General features: G+C 41.5%; 1 protein-coding gene across 1 annotated transcript in view; it reads right to left on the bottom strand.

The window, feature by feature from the left end:
- The window catches only part of thsd7aa (thrombospondin, type I, domain containing 7Aa), a gene marked incomplete at both ends in the record, with an annotated part of 135,508 nt that overhangs the window by 45,768 nt on the left and 69,648 nt on the right, over positions 1 to 20,092 (bottom strand). Inside the window, 4 exons of the mRNA XM_084562929.1 lie at positions 592 to 795; positions 3,831 to 3,986; positions 10,688 to 10,869; positions 14,535 to 14,783. Of these exons, the coding sequence (XP_084419055.1) occupies positions 592 to 795; positions 3,831 to 3,986; positions 10,688 to 10,869; positions 14,535 to 14,783 (791 nt within the window). The remainder of the gene's footprint in view (positions 1 to 591; positions 796 to 3,830; positions 3,987 to 10,687; positions 10,870 to 14,534; positions 14,784 to 20,092) is intronic.

The following is a 20,092-nucleotide window of genomic DNA, read 5'->3' as shown; positions in this document are numbered from 1 at the left end:
ATGAGTTAATTTCACACCACCTTGGCACAAACACGTTCAGCTGGATTAGGAAATTTCAAAAAAGGCGACTTGGGTGACAATCGAGCCCAATTTCTGTTTTGACTAAATGATGTATAGCCCTCATCTGCACTCCTCTTTATGTCACCCTGCTAACTAGCTTTGACTAGATGTGCATCATCATGAGGTAACGCCTGTCAATAGATGAGCCATTGTTAAATCATGTCATGTGTGCCACTGACATCAACTGATGCAGTGAAATAATGTAGTGTGGTCAGTGTGGTGGATGACACCAGAGGTTTTTAAGCCTCCCCAAAAAAGGCACAGGGAAATTTAAGCAGGGGTGGAATCAGAGACGTAAGGGCACGATACTGAGGCCCAACGGATGGATGAATCCCTCCCAGTGCTGTATTAAGGTTTTTGAAGGGATTTTGTCTCAGTGGGGTTCACAGTGTCCGCTTTAAAACCACCTCCACTAGACTGACACCATCAAATGGAACCAAAGCTGGAAATCACTTAAATACGTATTTGGGGGCCAGCTACTCCTGACCTAAAGAGCTGCTTTAGGCTAAATCATTTCCCGTGTCTACTCACCATCACTGTTGACACACTGGACTTGAGGGATCTGGGTTCCGGGTCCACATTCCTTCTCGTTATCCGGGATACACTCCTCCAGTTTAACCACCAGCCAGTCGAAGCAGCTCGGGTCTTCACACGGTATCGCCTCCACCAGGTGGGGGCAGTTCCCCATCCCACCCGTAGGCTCGTTGATGATCCTCCTTTTCCTAAGTTTGAAGCCTGTTGGGGAACAACGGGAACCTAATGACGTAAACGAACGCAAAACAGCCAAGCGATAATAGACCACAGCACCCCGACTGTCATCTACTGAGCAAAAACTTGCAGTAGTTAGACAGACTATAATGTGCAACTGTAAGCACATTAACCTCACTCTGTGGTCACAGTGTGCTTCGGATGATAACCATAATATTGCATTTAACATGACAGTTCATTAAGCGTGCCGTTGACGGAAATTCGGAAAACTTCCCCTAATGACTGTTTTAATTCTGCTATCATTAAATTACTTTTTATCCAAAGTGACTAATGCTTGCAGGAATCCATTAATTCTGCAGGGATTTGTTTTCATATGAGTGCAGCTTCCTCTTGCTCAAGGGCATGAGATTCCATGACCCAAGTCCTGAGAGGGGGGATGTTAACTCAAGCCCAGGCAAGGTCACCCATCCCCTAATCCACACTCCTGCTCCAGCCTGATAAAGGAGAAGAGCCTAGGAGTGCCTGCAGGACCCAGGTGAAACCAGCAGAATGTCTGCTTTTTCTATTTCATTTTTGTCTCTCATGTCCTCCCAGAAACCTTCATTTAATCAGGCGGGTCAGCTGAACATGTACCACCATGCGTCTAAACCCTCCGATGCCGGTTTTATCTGCGAGGACAGGGGGTGGGGGTGGGGTTTAGATGAAAGAAGATGAGGTTTGGGGTACGGGGAATTCAATTCTATCAGGCATCACTCACTTGCTATCTGCAGGGTGTATTATGAATGGCAAGACTGAAAGATAACAGCGCAACACGGGCTACTGTTGTCAGGGCGCGAGGCTTCATTTTGACTGAAGAGACACGTACATGGAAACAGCCATATGTGATGATCTATTGTGCACATGATAGCTCAGGATAGTAAGGCTGTGCAAAGATTCTCAAGGACAAATGATAGTGAAGGGTAAAAACCTAAAACAAATCTCATACTAAATCCTACGCACTGCTGGAGTTGAACAAGTAATCATTATCTAATCGTGACTACAGTTTGAAATAGTGTAACGTTCAAAGCTCTAGCACCGTTCAATGCATCCTAAGAAGCTAGATTCCAAAGCTTAAGTGGCACCTCTCAGTGAGTAAATTCAATCAGTTAATATCAACGTTAAGGTTACAAGTTAGCCAAACTTTAGAAACCTTTGGTTATTGAGTGGAAAAGAAGGTTTCTTGAGTAGTGGTGTCAACAGTTGAGTCTCCAGCAGCACTTGTAGTAAAGAGACCGAAGCGTTCCGACTTGTGGCCTTCATCAGGGTCACGTTCAAGATGAAACGCGTCGTTCTGATAAAGTTGTTCCATTCACTACAAGTGCTGCTGGAGTCTCAGCCTTTTTACAATTTCTTTTCCTTCTCCGTGCACCTTGGTGGCAGGTCTATTTTTCCGCCATAAACACAGCCACTTCTAAATTTCAGCTTCTCTTTCCTGCCGTGCTCTCCTTTCGATTCATGGTGACACTGAAACTACACTACCAAGGTGGTCGCTACATGTCGCTTGCCTCATTCTGTTCTCGCTGACATTATGCCACGCTCGCTTGTTTGTTCATGCAAAAGTGTAACATCACGAGTTCTCCTGTGCAGGCCTGATGCCTTCACTGCACCACATACCAAAGCCAGTTTGAATAGTTTATATAGTTCATACAGCCTATGGGAAAACTGGACTTTGGGCATGGCAATATATCCAGTATGTCTTAATCTGTGTGAGCCAAATTAGCATCTTCTAATACAATATAGTGTATTTTACTTGCTGTAGCAAGTCAAATCTGATATGTGTTCCCATAGTGATTGCCGGATACACACCAAAAGTAGAATAAAGCGAAGACCTGCAAAAAAGTGTTGCCGACCTCATGACATGAAGCTCCTTTGTTTTTTGCATCTGGCTACATGCTGTGAAAAAATGAATGAGGTGAAATACACCCCATGCATATGGCACATGAAACAAGTTGGACACGGAGTCGGCGCGCTTGTAGTGCGGCGAGATTACAACATCATTATCAATTTTTGCCACAGAAAATGAGTTTGCCTCAAGGGCTTCATAGCATATGAGAAATTAAGATTTGCATAAATCATTAATCATAGTGACAAAAGTGTGTGAAATAGTGAACACAGTTGGCGACTCACATTTACGGCTGAGGGAAAATCCTTCTGGACCCAAAAACTTGGAAAATACTACGAAACTGTGTAATCCTCTGCATACAGATTACGTAGTACAAGCTGATGTTCACATCTGTAAACACAGCCAGCTTATTCCCATGCTCAGCGACAGGAGGATAAAAAGATTTGAATCCAGGAAGACCCACTTTGAGTCCGTGTCTCCTTGGATAATGAGAGCCAGAGTACACACACTCTGTAATGTGTGTGTGTGTTCGCATTTTACGGATTGTACAGTACACGACGGCGAGACCAGAAGTGGCACAGTGAGCAAACGAGCAAGTGGGAGTGGATCCATCATTAAGATGCATGGAGAAGAGTTTCCAGCCATCCCTTTCATTTGAGGCGCTTCATTAAGGCAGAGTCAACATGCATTAGTCATGGCGGACACCGCTGTTCCATGGATAATTAGGGCTGAAGCAGCGACCGCGTCAACCCTACGGATGGACTACCACAACATGCCACAGCAGCCAGAGGAACTGACGATGCTTGGGCACTATTCTGATCTCTTTGTCACTACTGTCACAAAGCTTTTAAATTTAACACTAATGTTAAGTTATTGGAATACATCCCAGGAATTCTTGTTGCTGTATTATAGAATCACAATCGGATCGTTCATGTCCATCATGTCCCTATGTCCATAACCAGAAATGAGATTGGCCTCATTGGCAATGGAATCCACGCAGGGCTAAGATCTTTTAACCATGAAATACCGCTTGCATGAAAAATGCAATGAAGATGTTTGGATTCCTTTAATTCATGTTTGAGGATAATTATCCAAAAAGGTGAGGTCTTCAGTCTAAGATGCTTACAGAACTCCGTTCCTCGTCGACTACGGCATTACGGTTCTCACGGTGAGCTCTTACCTTTCTTGGCTGCTTGGTCTTGGCAGTTTTCAAAGGTACAGGGTCCCCAAGCGCTCCACGAAGACACCTCGCACTCAACCGGACAGCTTATATGGCAGAGCTGGGTGGTGTTCGGAGGAATACCCAGACACAGGTCGCTGTCCACCGGTCGCACTGCTGGGGAGACACAGGGAAATTCAATGTAGGCGTGATCTCTCCATTACAGCAACATGGACGGTCAAATGTGTTTGACTGTACTTGTTTATAATCGAATAATTCTACTGTTTGACACAATGAACAGTCTGAAAATGAGGTTGTAATGACGGTGGGATTTTTCCCTCTGCACCCACAGCTGCAAAATATCAATTTCTAACTTAAATATTAAGACATTACTTGTATTTTCAAAGCTTTACACGAGACCAAGTGTGTAACAAGTGTGCAAAGAGCTCCAGTCTTCAAACGTTATGCGAGATCTGAATGGTTTTAAAGAACAAACCACAAAAGGCTGAAGAAAAAAGAAAACCGAAACAAGCTGGTTTTAAATCCCCGGCGCCCTCGCCTTCAGAATCCCAAATACTCCCAGAAACACATTCTTCTAGCTAAAACTCAAAGCCAAAATATGCACTCTACTCTCTCTAAAACCCAGCGTCTTCCCAAACCAGTCAACTTTAAAACAACAGAGTTTTCTTTGTCTGATTCTCAGTGGACTCAGATCCACACAGCTGTCGCTGACATTTTGCAAGGTCATCGGGCTGATGAATCATTCTCGCTGTGCCACAACAGGACTCAGCCTCATTCACATGCAAATTGCCTTCGTCTGGCCAAAGGTGCGTCCTTTAATGGTGTTGCTTAGGCGTGTGTACACGTTGAATGCCCTTGAGTGGCCCGTGTAACGGAAGAGCAGGAGATATGTCAAATAGCGTGACACGATCAGTTGATATTTCATTACCATTCAAAGCAAATATGTTAATTCGTTTATGTAGTTTGATGTGTATTTTTCTCTGCAGTTCCGCATCACATGCAAATTGGCTGATGTGTGGGAATACTTTTATAGGTGCAGGTCATCCAAGTGAGAGTACAATATCTCTTTATGGTTTCTAACAGGAGTACTAACATTGCTCCATTGGCACTGGACTCAGACTTATACTGTCATATGTTGTATATTTATATTTTGAACCTTAAGGACACCATCCTTTTTTTTTTCTATTTTCTTAACCATGCCATCCATTTCATGAATTATTCCTGCCACATCCAAATGTGACCGCCCCCGCTGTGTAAATATGACTGGCTGAGAAGATGGTGATTAACAGGTGCACACAATACAAGCTATTTGGGGTACAGATATCAGAATTTTGGACACAGGGCTCTCTGTTAAACATGGCAACATTATTAAGACATAATGGCGGACCTGCGTAGTTGATATCATACATCATTAGCGTAGTGGTACAAATTCCCAAACAAAGATTTGTGATATGATCAAAATCAGATGGTGAACCTGGGGCTTTTAGAGCTTGGGGTCCTTGGGGCAGCTATCAAATGTGGTAACACTAATTACCCAGGATGCTGGTCATTAGTTAACAGAGGAATCTAAACACAGATGAAGGAGCTAGAATTCCAATTATGGATATTGGATATCCATGGATATCCAGAAAGGTCTGGGGAGCATATAAACCGATCAGACCTTTGGGTCCTATGGGTTGAGGGGAGGGGCCTCTGTGGATCACCCCACAGATATCTGATTCATTTTGGGATCTAGTGAATTTGGAGGCCAGGTCAACACCTTGTGCTGTTCTTCATATTTTTTTGAGTCGTTCCTAAACCGTTTTTGTGTGTGTGTCTGTGTCAGGCTGCATCCTGCTGGGGATGGCTGCTGCCATCAAGGAGTGTCATTGTTATGGGGTGGGGGTGTCTGATCTGGCCTAGGTGGGTGGTACATGTCTAAGTAACATCCACACGAATGAATGCCAGGTCCAAAAGTTTCCCAGCAGAACACTGTATTCTCACAAGATGATCAATGTTATTTACTTCACCTGTAAGTGGCCATAATGTTATGCCTGATCTGTGTAAAAATATCATGACGTGTTACCCACTGTTGAAGTATTTCATTGTGGCCCAGTAGTAGACAAGTGATAGACCATTTCAGCTATCAACCATCGTCATGGACTGGAGCCACACTGCTAACACGGCTGCTTGGCTTGGCCACTCAGTTACAAAATGCTGAGAATATTGGCAGAAAATTGTCGGTACTGACTGTGAAAATGCCATATCATTGGGAGTTATTATAGTAATGATAAAATATGCCACTGTGCTAACAGGTGTTGAATTAAAGCGTCCAACTGGCTTGTTGATGATTTTAATTCAACATATCCATGCATTGTTAGACAAACTAAACACTCAAACGCCCCATTACTTCTAAAAAAGCTTTTCATCCAAGTGCTTCATTAACAACATTCGGAGGACAAAAGCCCCTTTGTTCTCCTCCCTCCTTAAGAAGTCAGAACAGCTCTTCACGGCCATAACAAAGGCTGATTAATGGAAATCTCCACAGTCTGACCTTGCTCAGGTAACTCCGTGCCAGATGGTCTATTCTTTCCTGTACTGTGCTTCCAGACGCCAAATTAGGAACCTCAGAGGGTGATGGCCTGTGCTGCCACATGCCAACTGTCATCAATAACCTGATTCCCAGTTCACTTCCAGCTGAGGATTCATGGCATCACAGTGGCACAGCTGTTATACAGCATGTCACAGTTTGATACCTAGAATAGTTTACACTGTTCATAAACAGTACAAGAAAAGCAGCTGATACAAGTTACCCCCACTCGGAGTACAAAACTTGAAATCTTTAATGTCTCCATAAAAGGAGAAATGAGGAACTGAATATGAAATGTGTAGCAGCAGGGAGGATAAAGAGCTGCACAGGGTAATCAGGAAACACGCTCCATTTGGGTATGTAGCATTGTAATCAACAGTGACATTGTCAGCATTAATCTTTGCATGTGTGTGACAGAATATCAAGGCTGGGTAAATCCTTTGCTTTCCAATTGTGAGCAAATCAAATCAGGAAGGAGGAGGGATGTGGAATGCTAATAGCCCGCAGTAATCAGACAGGGAGTGCCATGTGTTCAGAAGAGAAATAACCAAACTATGTTAGTCACTCTGGGATTTACTGATCATCCTTGATCATCCTTAAAAGCAGAAGGTGAGATGACGGCAGTTTTATTGGTCTATTGTTTCCCTCGACTGCCAGTAGGCTCATCACAATGAAGTCAGTTACTGCGTGCAATTAAAGCAGGACTAGGACAATATGTAGTCCCTAGCTCTACCGAGGAGGGTGGAGACAAAACATTCAGTTTTATTTTTTAAAAATGTAAATGTAGAGTCATCATTCCAAAGAATTGTTCCTTAGAGCTGAAAATGTTTGGAAGCCTGTTTGTTTGCTCGACAGTTTGTTTCAGCCCTCCAGCTTCAGTTGTGGTAGCTCACTCATTCTAAATCACACTCAGCCTTCGTTCTTCGTTTTCTTGTTTTTGAATGTACTGGTCTCAAATTTAACAATTTCTAACTCCGGAACGCCGTTTTTTTTTTTTCTCCTGAAATGTTCTGTTAGTCCTCTGCCTTTTCTTTTAGCCAGTTTCAGGTGAGATCATGTCACCGATTAACCAGAACCAGGAAATGCAGGCAGCAGTCTAAGCAAAGAGGACCGTGCTTTTGGATCCTTCAACCCCTTCTTTCAGTTCGTGCTGGCGATCCCATGGTGACCCCATGTCAAAAAGCATATACACTGTAATCCCTCCATCTCACTCTATCTGGGTCTGGCCTTTGGTCTCCTCCCAGATGGATGTCCATAATACCTCGCCTCCAGATGGGATCCTGCCCAACTGCCCAAACCATCTCAGCAGGTTTCTTTAAATGTGAAGTAATGGTTCCACTAAGTTCCGAAACCGCTGAGTGAGAGTGAGGCTGTAGACCCCGATGGCAAAACGTACTAACTGTACCATCATTTATTTATTTATTTTCTTTCACCACCCAGAGCTGAGAAATGTTTACTTTGAGGATCATTCAGGTCAGTGAGATACCTGAACTCAGTGTCTTGGGGCAACAACTCTAACCCCGCCAGAAGGGGGAATCCAGCGATTTCCATCGAGTCAGGTCAAACCAATTTTATCTGCATAATCCAATAGCACATAATACATATTTGCCTCAAGGTTCAGTCTGGCATCAGGGTGGGTTGCTGCAGGGGCAGTGGATGATGGATTTCCATCCTACACCACTTGCTGATTTCTGGAACATTCTCACCAAAAAACATTGGCTAACCGAAGTCAATGTACTTCAAGTAATCTGTCCAGATCATTTGTCATTTGATGGATTTAATCTGAGCAAAAAGATTAAAGGACAAGGTCAGAAAACATGCTAAGAATATTGGAGATAGAGGTTCTTATCTCAGGCACTCTTTTCTCCTTTGCTACCACCCGTGCTAACGACGCCGAGGGCAATTTTCACCTATCACAGCACAATCACTGCCGCCGAAAAACACCTTCCATAACAACCGTTAACATACCGTGTTCATATTTAGACTGGATGGCTTGGCTGTAGATACGGAAAAGTGGAATGTGTGAGATTCACCTCTTTAAACAAACTTGGCGAAGTGAAACCTTGACACTGAGAGATGAAAGCGTGCGGCTGGTTGTGAGCATCTGAACTGAATAATTCCCTATCAGCAGACGCCAGTTCTCCCTCGCCGGCCAGATGGACTGAGACTTTCCGTGTCAGTGCTGGATAAGCATGGGCGTGCTACCAGGCCACTTCCAGCTCTGTGCACTCAGTAATGCCACCAATTTATGTGAAAGCTCATATTTTAGCTGCTATCTTCTCTGTGTAGCTTTTGCGTGTACATTAGCATATTCATTTGACTCATTCCCGGATTTAATGCGGGTGGGGGGGCTCTGCTTTAATTCTCCTCACATGGCTGGTAAAGTGTGTGAAATGCAAGCCTAAGCAGATGACTCCAAAGCTGATGAACAACTATTTTTGCCTGATATACAGCTCTAACAGATGACATTGACAGTGGTTTTAACTAGTCTGTGTCAAAAAAAAAAGTGCTGTTAAAATGTTAATCTAATTTAGTCTACTGCATAATTATGGGTGTTGATTTTGTAGGGTTTTAGGTGATAACAGATATTGATAGATGAATTATATCTTTGTAATGTTATACTACTTATTACATATATAGTGGAATTGGGAGTTTTCTGTACCCTTTGCTCACTAGTGTACCCTAAAATAATGTTTATATGCCACCAAGGATCAAGGATATGTCACAAAGGATCAGATATGTTCAATAAAATAATTTTTACAGCATTTATTGAAAACGCCGCTCAGCCACAACATTAAAACCACTGTCAGGAGAAGTAAATAACGTTGACCATCTTGTGACAGTTCAGTGTTCTGCTGGGAAACTTTTGATTACTTAGACGTGTAGCACCCACCTAGACCAGAGCAGGCACCCCCACCCCACAGCAGTGACACTCCTTGATGGCAACTCAAAAAACATGAAAAACAGCACAAGGTGTTGACCTGGCCTCCAAATTCAATAGATAGCAAACTGATCAAGTATGCACTGGAAAAAGCATGATCCACAGAGGCCCCTCTCCTCAACCCATAGGACCCAAAGACCCCACTAACAACACAAGAGAGGCACAAGGGAGACCTACACAATATTAGGAAGGTGGTCATAATGTTACGCCTGATAAATGTAGCAAAATTTGCTATTGGACTTATGACTCATATGCATTAGTAAACAATGTATTAGCATTATGAACCCACTAATAATTCTAAGCCAGAAGTAGCGTGCACCGTGTCCAGGGTCCATCTATTATTAAAAATCATGGGCGTGGCGCATACAACACAAGTACTAGTTAGATAAAAATTGATGCAGAATTGTTGTACTTCATTTCTGTTCCATTATATTTGCAGATGTGTTAAAAATTATTAGAAAATGTCCAACCAATAACCAACAGCACAGGAGCTGTTACCGGCTGAATTTGGTGGAGATTAACGTCAAGGCTTCAAAGGAACTAATCATAACTCAAACAAAGGAAATGAGTGAGACAGCATATTTTGAGATTTGGATCTGGTAATCATAACAAATAAAATAGTAAATGTCTTCTACTGTCTTATACTGCTGCTCACATTGAAATCAGCATACTGTTCCTTATTAGGTATGATGAACCTGGAACCAAGCAAAAACACAGAAAACCAATAGTGTGCCTGTGTTTATTAACAGAAAAAGTGGAGCACAGGCACCAAATTATACTTCTGGCCCAAAAAGTATGCTCCTAGTTGTCTCGTGGGAACATACTGTGTTTGGTAGTCAAACACAGTAACCTAGTGACCAAGGAGAATACATCCAGATGGCATCAGTTCATAGCCAAAGTCGAGAAGTCTTTGTCTGGCACGGCGAAGGCAGTGCAGGAATCCCACAGTTAATCAAATGACTGTATAAAGTGTTAGCGCCACAAAAATCACAAATAGATCGAGCAAGAAGTGGCACAGGTGGAAGCGCACGCTGACTGAGTTTTCAATTAGATGCAAGTTTAAATAGAAACGCTGGCTGTTATTGTTGTTCAGTTCTGATCTATTTCTTCACTATTTTATTCTCTTGTGCATAGTTTTCAGCATAGATCAGGTAAATCGATTCTTAACTGCAGACTGTGGATTTAAGATACTCAAGCTACAAGCTAAACGTAGGCGGTGGTATTGATTCTGGCTTAATTTCCCAGAGGCCCTTTGTAAATACAAGATTTACCTGCACAGATGTGTATTTACTTATATGACAGCTGTTTTCTAATTTGAAATAAATAAATTTGAAAAGTGGAAGTTACCTTCTTTGCTCCTGAGTGAGCCGAGGTTGGGCGGCGTATCAGAGATGGCCTGCACGCAGTACACCTCCCGGGTCTGACTCCCGCCTCCACACAGCCCAGTCTGGTTTCCACGCCGTCGATCCTGCTGGCTCAGCAGCACGTCCACCCTGCACTCTGTCCACTCTGTGGTTTTCCAGCTGTAGCTGAGGACAGACATGGCCACAAGAAGGGGTCAGGCTGAGGCAGTGCTTCATCTCCAAATTGAATTGGCTTAATAGAAGGGAACTGGTACACAACAAAACACCCATTCATCAGTTCTCAACAAGGACGCGCCAGTTAATGGAAATCTATCATTGTGAGTTGTTGAGTCGCAGCAATGCAGACTATTGAGCGGTCTGGACAAAGGTCACTGGACATTATGCTTAATTTCCTGTGAGTGGCTACGCAAAGATTGAGATAAACAAATCAATGGTTCAATATGACTGATTTATCAGATACAGCAGACTGCATATTGCATATAAACCATACACTTAAATAGCATTTGTTCAGCTTCACCACCACATAAGATTAAATGACATCGCTAAAATAATAAGGAAACCTCCTAGATCTATTGAATAGTTGTATTTACTCTCACATTATTACAGTATGTTCTGATTTTAATGATAACCCATTGCCTCACGATGTGCCTAGAAACTAATAGCATGGCATGAGAAGTAAGACGTGCACCAGGACATGCACATAGAGAAAACACAACTCTGTGGGTTAATTTTAGTAGGAATGTCACTTTATCCCCAGTAATATTTAATGTGTTTTAACTTAAATACAGATTTTTTTGTATGTCAGCATTGAAACCGAAATTTCAGTTGTGTCGGATTGTAGGGTTCCGTATCAGTGTTCAGAGTTTAGGATCAGCACATGTATCTTGATATAAAATCCACTGTTTTTTGCGAAGATTTATTTGTATTGCCAAATGTCCTAACCATAGGCCGTATAAAGATGGGCGGCGGAACAGCTCCTCGAAAGTGAAGCCAGAGCAAGTAGAGCTCCCCCTGGAGTCTGGCTGCAGTATAAGTCATAAGGTCCACCCCCTCTGTGTTAGTGGATGGGACTTGGGCCAAACTAAAGCACTAAAATATATGTCACGTAATTTTCTTCAAGGATGTTTTTTGTCATTTTAGGTAGTTAATATAATACTGATGCATGTGTCAATTTTCTGGATAAGTTTAGTTATTTGACGCTATAGAAACAGGTTGTGTTTCTGCTCTTTGTTTCAGTTTGTGTTATTCTGTGTCTTTATATAACAGGCAGACATATTGATTCATATGTATTTGTTTAACTGGGCATGTCATGTAACCATACTGTATTACTTACCACATTATTGAAACTAGACTAGCTATCTGTATATTATATTTCTTACTCCAATAATTAAGGTATTATTTATTATTGTAACACAGGTCCGAAAGAGATTATATCATGGAAAAGCTAATGGCAGCAGTTCTTTTTTTTTTCACAGACAGCCTTTTCCAGCAGACACTGAGCCGGGGTGGTGAGCATCTCTCCAGCATTGTTAGAGAAACTTTTTATGCTGTTGACCTCGGATCTCTGTTTACAATGCGCCGCAGGATTTGCAATTTAACCAGACTGTCCACTGAGAGCTCTGTAAGACACCAATTTTTTTTTTTTTTTGAAGATGAAAGGATTGTTGTTAATTGCAGCGGCTATTCACACGTGGGTTTGTGTCTGGTCACTGAATTGGCAGCAGTCTGCTTCGGCAGTAACACACTGTGGTTTCCCCCCCTGAGGTCAGAAAATGTAAACCCTGCCTCCATCTCAGCTGATAATGGAATTCATTTGGGGTTGCCAATGAAAGGCTCCATATTCATGAGCGAGGTCTCTCTGTCTCGCTCTCTTTCTCGGCAGTGGTGCTGCCGCGCAACGAGGCCCCTGGGAAAGCATCGCATCTAGGGGCTTTAAGGTGTCCAGATGGGGACACTCAAACGGAGCTGTTCAGGACCATGGACAGAGCTGCTGCCTGTCTTCGTGCTGTCTGTCAAAAGATGGCAGCCGCTGTCGACGGACATTGACTTACTGTTTCACATTATGGCTGATTCTGTTGAACATAAAAGAGCCAAGAAAATGAGCTCATGATTTCTTGCACTATGTCAAATAACCGTTTATTATTTAATTTGTAGTGGTTGTGGGTTTTCCCGCATCAAAGATGGTGTATGTGTATGAAATCCATCGCAAACAGTGACATGTATTTTAATGTACCAGTGGCATTATGGCATTAGAGTCCTTTTCTCTCCATAATCTGTTTACTACAAGAACTCATGTTCTCATTTAATTTGTCCATTATATGAGCAACAGAATAGAATGTGCAAGAAAGCTTCTGCAAAATTCCAATCCAATGTACATTATGACCAAATAACACTATGCAATGTACCTGCTACTTGAAGTGATGCTGGATTATAGTTATGAATATACTGCATATGTGTTAGTCTCTCTTGTTTGGATAATGGAAAATGGAGAAAAATACATTTTTAATGCGCAAAAGATCGCTTCCACTTCAAAACGTACAAGGTGTAAGTGTGAAATGCATGCCCTGTTGCTCCATTAGCTCCCCGTCTGTTCTGTGAATAGTGGTAAGACATTTGAATAAATTAGGTGTGATTTTTTTCCATCTAACTAGTTTGGTTTTCTCTGCATTTCCTGTTTCTGTCCTGAACGTTCCTGACTTGGCATTGTGTTTCTTGCTTCACTCCCTGTGTCTTCCCCACTTTAAATTGTCAGATTGGATTCTCCTTGCGTGCGCCGCCCTCACTGAGACCATGTGTGTGTGTGTGTGTATAGTCCTGTCTTCCTCTTTGTCCCTTGTCAAGTCGTCTGTGGAGTTGCTTCATTAATGTTTCCTAGTGTTTCGATTCAGTTTCTCATGTTTTTTTTTTTGTTTTACCCTACAGCGCTTTTTGTTCCACATTTTTGTAAGTTGCATTAATTAAAGTTAATTTGTTTCCTGTTCCTGCTTCCCCTTGTGTCTGCATTTAGGTCCTACACAGCAAAACACAACCTTAATAACATACAGTTATGATATCAATCAGAAATGAAGAGGAAGCAAGTGAGAAACAAAAAGGTTCTACTTATCAGCAGTATTATTTTAATGCTCAAAAACTAGTCATTGGTAAAAGGTATTAAAAATCATGTAGGACGTCAGTAACTATAACATGCGAGTAAGCTAAAGTGGCAAGTGAAACAAGAGTCAGTCTGGAAGCAGTGTCAGGGCCTTGTCTGTCTTTAGAGTGCATTATTAATGGATCATAAAGAAGTGTAGATTATTTCAAGGCCATTTTTCATGGGCAACTAAAGGCTAATTGGCATTTTTCTGCTTTGGCTTAGTAGCAGCAAGGTGGGGGTGTGAGGACAGGAGAGCATGGAAAGCAAGAAAAAGATTCCTCACAGACCTGTTCCTGCTGGTCACAAGCAACAGTGCGGATGTAAAGTAGTAGTGTGCCGTAAAGTGCACAATTAGAGGTCTAACATATTTATCTTGTTTAAAATGCACAGCTCTCATGCATGTTTACTTTACAAAGTAAAAAGCTGTGTGATTGCATTACTACAGCTGAATAAGCATTACCAGACCAGGAGCTTGTGCATAGGAATAAATGGTCCTTTTACTGTTATGCTGTAATATTAATAGAATAATTACCACTTAATGAGAAGGGTAAGTTAGTAAAATGGATTTTCATTGACATTTTTAGTTTTTATATTTGTCAGAATACTTAAACACAAAGTTTTGCTTCCATTCAAGTGAAATTCAAGCAAAATCGTGACCTGTGTACTTGACTCTGAACTGATCTCGTCCAGCACTTACACAATGCAGGGCGGCACTGCGTCCCCTTGCGGGCTGCAGGGCTCCTTCTCCTCCAGCTCGGGGCAACCGGCTCCTCCGCCTATCGGGAACTGGCTCACTTTCCGCGTACGAGTGCGCTCCCCCTTGGGCCCGTTGGGGTCGTAGCACCCCTTGGAGCAAGCTGACCACTCGGACCATTCGGTCACATCACAGTCTTTGGTCATCACACAGGCCTGGAAGGTCACCGGCAAAGTCTCCTGAGAGCACAAGCTGAAAGTAAAAAAAGAAAGATACCAGAGTCAAGATTACACGTCATAGATTTGATTTAACTAGAATATGTTATATTGAAGGTTATAAATGTTTCACAGAAATCTCTCTGACTGTATGACTGTAAAGGGCAGTTGCATAATCATACTTTTGTGTGAACATATATCGATAAAAGAATGCTTCTTTTTTGCATAATCAGTCTGTCTGACCTTAACCACATCTTAGTTTAATTGCTACGAAAACGAGCATTCCCCAATGTTAAACAATGCTGCCACAAGTGTGTTTTATAGAAAAAAACTACTTGAAAAAGCACTGAATGTAAAGGGACAATCTTGAAGATTGACTTGAAGTAAATGCTCCTTTCTGGCAAGAAAGGAAATGACATTTGTTTCAACTGCTGGAGGCAGAAAACATAGCCTGCTTGGAGAAACTGCTGTATCTGGAGCAACAGAAAATACAGTGTGGGCACTGGAAACGACGACAGTCACGACAGACAGACTGTTCCATTGCCTTGTGCCTGTAAATTTTGCCAGTGACAAGTAAACTTGTATATTATACAGTGTATGGACATAAGAAAACGTCCATACAGGCTATTAAAAGTATTACATTTGTGTTTGATGAGCTTGAGAATCAAATGTTTTACCAGATATAATCATGGAGTTTTAATTATTATATCATATATATCATTATATCATTTAAAAAGTCTTGCTGGAATTGAATATTTAAGTTTGATGAGCAAAAAATGAACTGACACAGAGGGGAAGAGCATGTAAGTTGAACACATTCTGACTGTACGGGACCTAGATTCAAATCAAGTAGATTCAAAGAATATTTTTTGTAGTGTACTCTATACACTTTTGCAATTACACAGTGTTGCACTACAGGCACAACATGCTGTCTTTATTTATTCATTCACACGCTTGCTACGTCCATATTTACTTCTGACTGTATATCGTAGCATGTATCTCATAAGTGGACAAATACAGATAGACAGACAGAATCTACCATTGAAGACATCGTTAAGAACCAAAGAAAAAGCAGTGCAGGGATTATACACCAATTCAATTATTGTTGAGATACCACACTATATCTTAAAGCCTTCTGCTAACATGATATACACCATGTGAATGTTGTTCATTACGAACCCAAACTATTTGTTATCTGTATTTTCTGCGGCTGCTTCACTGCGCCACAGCTTTGTTTGAAGGTGGGATTGCTGTGGAGTTGAAAGACGCTGCTTTTTTTTTTTTTTTTTTTCTTCTCCCTGTGTGTTTTGTAGAGGCTGATAGGGCATTTGGGATAATGACGCGCTGCTTCTCTCTTCTCTCCAGCTTCACTACAATGTCTTTCTCAACAGTTCAATTTTTTCCCACACTTCCCCAGAACCTCCGGATGTTTTCAGCTTTATTAAAGAAACACACTGGCGTTTATAGCCTGCCAGCCATTTGTTGTTTTAATCACAGTTCTCCTGTAGATGTTGAGGGTCTTTCTTGAAACCCTACTTTGATTGTGGCGATGTGAAGCTTTTGAAATTTGCTTTTTGATTTAGATTTGCCTGATTTTCCTTCCGAGTCTTCAGCTCTGCTCCATTCACCAGGCAACTGTTGCCGTCTTCTGCCAGAAAATGCTATGTCAAAATGAGCAGAGCAACGCTACAACTTAATATAAAGGACAATACAGGTTTATTTCAACCTGGTGTGTTCCTCATTTATGGGAGCTGTTGGTGGTCGTATGGGTCATGCTAATTTTGCATTCTTCACCTACGCTCTAGAGATTAAAGGAAACAAAAAGTTGCACTTAACTGTGTATATCGGGCAAAAAGCAAAAGTTCATCGAAGCTTTGCAAAAAAAGGACATTTTTCACGTGAATCATCAGGTTTGTTTTCAAATATGACTGAAATTAAAGACAGGATTTGTATTTTACTGTTGGTGTGTTTAAACTGATACAGAGAAGAACAAAAACTCTGCACACAGTTGGCCATTGCTTTGGAAACAAATTTAACTCTACAGCGCTCTGGGGACGGAACACATAAAAACCCAACCTAAATGATTAGATTGGCCCGGCAGATCTTTCATTCATTCATTTTCTTTAACTGCTTGTCCTCTGGAGGGTTGCAGCGGGGCTGGAGCCTATCCCGGCTATCATGGCCGATCTTTGCTGGAGCATGATCAGCTCCCAAATGAGCGGTTCCAGACCAAACTTTAGGTTGCCTGCGTTTAACCAAACCTTAGTCAGAGAGGTGGTAGACAGGCAAACGCTGTAATTATTGTAACACTCTCTTGAGCAACTTTGAGCAGACACTGCTAAACAATCTGGTGTGAAGACAAAGAGTTTTCTAGCGTGAAATATTGGACATATCTCAAATGGAATGACTCAGATTGGAAAGTGAATGCACTCTATGGTTATAATGTTTTGCCTATTCCTTAGGCTACAACTAGGCCAGCATCTATGGCCTAATTTCTTGAGTTGGGACAGTGAATATCCAGATATTATATGGTCTGTAGTTGGATATTCACCTGAACTAAGCAACAACAAATATGCTTGTCATTAATTTCGAACCTACTTAAAAATGTCTTTGGCTGCAGGGTGAGTAAAGGATTGCGGAGCTGTTTAAAAGCTGCTGATTATTACAAATCTTGCCAAGAAGAAACTGCGCCTGACTCATGTCTCCAAAAGTTGACTGTGTTGCAGTGCTGACGAACCCCAGGCAAGTAGACCAGTCTTGGTTAACACTGCGCTACAACTGCGTCACTCTGCTTCTACCTTGGTTTCAAGTGGACAAATTGACAAAGCATCCACATCAAGTGAAATCTGGTGTTGGTTTTTTGTATTTTTACCAGAAGTTTCTTTTAATTGATGTCCAAATATTGCTGTGTTCTTTGTTTGGTTCATGGGAATCTAGTTCAATATCAGCCCAAGCATATGTATAGAACCAAAATTGTAATATTTTCTCCTCGTCTATTACAATATTTGATAGAGGTGCAGTTAAATTTGTAATTCATTATTAAAGCCTGGACATATGGGGATAATTAGCAGTTTCAGCCGTCACATAAAATTAGGCAACCCATAGTCCAACAGTAAATAAACTTGATCCTGGGCTCCTTCCAACATTAATCCGGTCATCACTATCAGCTAAGCCTCTTTGAAGCTTTTAGCCATCTGTGCATCAGTGAGTGGCTGGAAATAAGAACAGATACGCATTTCTCTCTCTATTTTTTATTTTTTTTTTGTTAAATATTCCAAAGCAGGCATTAATCTCAGTGTGCATCGCACAAATATAATATTCTGCTTGAACAGTGAGACGATTGGCGTTTTGTTGCGCCGTGAATGATTTATGATTTCTCATCTTCTCTTCCAGGCATTAAAAGCAAACGTATCACAAGGGCCTTGATTTTTCTCAGGATGTAATTGACAGTGCTCAGTGGCCTCTTTTAGAAGCGGGCAGGCTCATAGAGACAGAATGAGGCCATTCATCTCCTCACAAAGAGCATGACTCTGAGACACAACTTGGACATCAGCCTCCCCCTGGAGAAATACATGTCGAGAGACCGGACAATGTGTCCAGTTTTATTGCGCTTGGAGAAGCTGTGTGCACAGCGAGAAAAAGGGAATAAATCTTTCTGAAATGTTCATTAATAGGAATCTTTAGAACAATCTTTGGCATTATTACTGAGGACTTGATCTGTGACATAATATATTTATGGACGTTAGTAACAAGTCTGTATGTTGTGACAATGAAATAAATCATTTTCACCAGTTAAACTCAAGACTTCATTTAGAATCTGATTGAATATCTGATTCAAGACAGGAAACAGAGATAAAACGGAAAGCATAAATGTTCTCACAGCGCATACAATATGGCTTACTGGTATGAGTTTTGATTCTAGGAGTCACGTCACATTGCACAGGAAGGTGTTTGAAATAAAAGTAGTAATATTATTGTGAATGCAAGTGAAGAGTCGGTGAATGTAATCAGACATCGCTAGACACCTACCACCACTGAACAATGGCACTGGATGTAAATGATGAAGAGTAGAGTATGAACATAATGTAAGAGCTAGAGATACCTGCCTGTTACTCTGGTTGAAAGCTGACCTATTTGCTATGGACTTGTTACTAGTCCAAACATTTACTTATTTCATTTTTTTGCTGTCTGTTGAAGCTCAATAAAGCTTATATATTGCATTGCATACCATACGATTCTAAGACGTCATGGCGATGAGTCAGTTTGGCCAATTATCTCAATGAACTCACTGACAAAGTGGCATTTAATGTCAATTTAATGACATGCACTGTGGGATTCTGGGATGCCATCATTCCTTAATATCTCAGCGTGTATATTTTTCTACTTTCTGTGCATGAATGCCACAATACCACAGTGCTAGCAGACTGAAAGCATCAAAGCAGTTAAGGCATTCTGGCAAGTTTGTCCACTCAAGAGGACGATGGCTTGATTTTAGCCACTCATGAGACAAAGCCATCTAGCAGTTTGGGGTAGATGGATGGGTGAACAAAACATCTGACTTTAGCAACCTTCCCTTAAGTATATTAACCTATAAATGTTTTTGCATGTGGGTCTGCAGTGTTAATAAGCCTAAAGACCAAGTGCAAATCCCATTCACCCTAGTCTGTACAGAATGTCAGAGAATACTTTTTATTTCCTGCCAGAAAGTAGGAATTACTGGACTCTATAACATTGGGACACCATCCAAAACAGCTTTCAATGGGAGGGGCAGTAATTAATCATGCTGCATTTCAACAAAAGTGCATTCTGTTGCAATGCAAAGCTGTCACTGAATTATTTTCTGGACCTTAAAGTCTAAGTTGAAAGTAATTCCTAGAGTTCATTTAAATACTCAGGGTTGGATTTTGAGTTTTCTATAGACTCCATAGAAGTGTCAACAACAAACAGAATGGGATCTGAAAGAGGGAAGTCCCTCATCGTCAGAGTTAAGTACAGAATATTAGTTATTGTATTAATGCTTGATTATCGAACGAACATTTTGTAATTGTGAACAACCGGGAAAAAAGCAGCAGTATGGCCGTGGGGAAAAAAAGAAAAAAAAGAATCTGGAGTGCGGTTGTAGTACTGTAAATAATTATACCCTGCAGAGGGCGGTTATGCAGCCTGTAGTCAAAAGCACCAAAAATCCCAAAAGAAGCAGAAGAGGAAAGCAAGCGTAGAAGAAACTGAAAATCAATAAAGAAATTGATCTTTTGAAAAGCAAGTTCAGCTTCAAACCCCTGATTTCTGTGTTTACTGTCAAGGTGAACAGAGTTAACCTCGCATCAGGCAGCTGGGTAAATTGCA

This window comes from Chelon labrosus (assembly GCF_963514085.1).
Source record: "Chelon labrosus genome assembly, chromosome: 16".
In the NCBI taxonomy this organism is placed as follows: Eukaryota; Metazoa; Chordata; class Actinopteri; order Mugiliformes; family Mugilidae; genus Chelon; species Chelon labrosus.
This window is presented reverse-complemented; position numbering and strand designations above follow the sequence as displayed.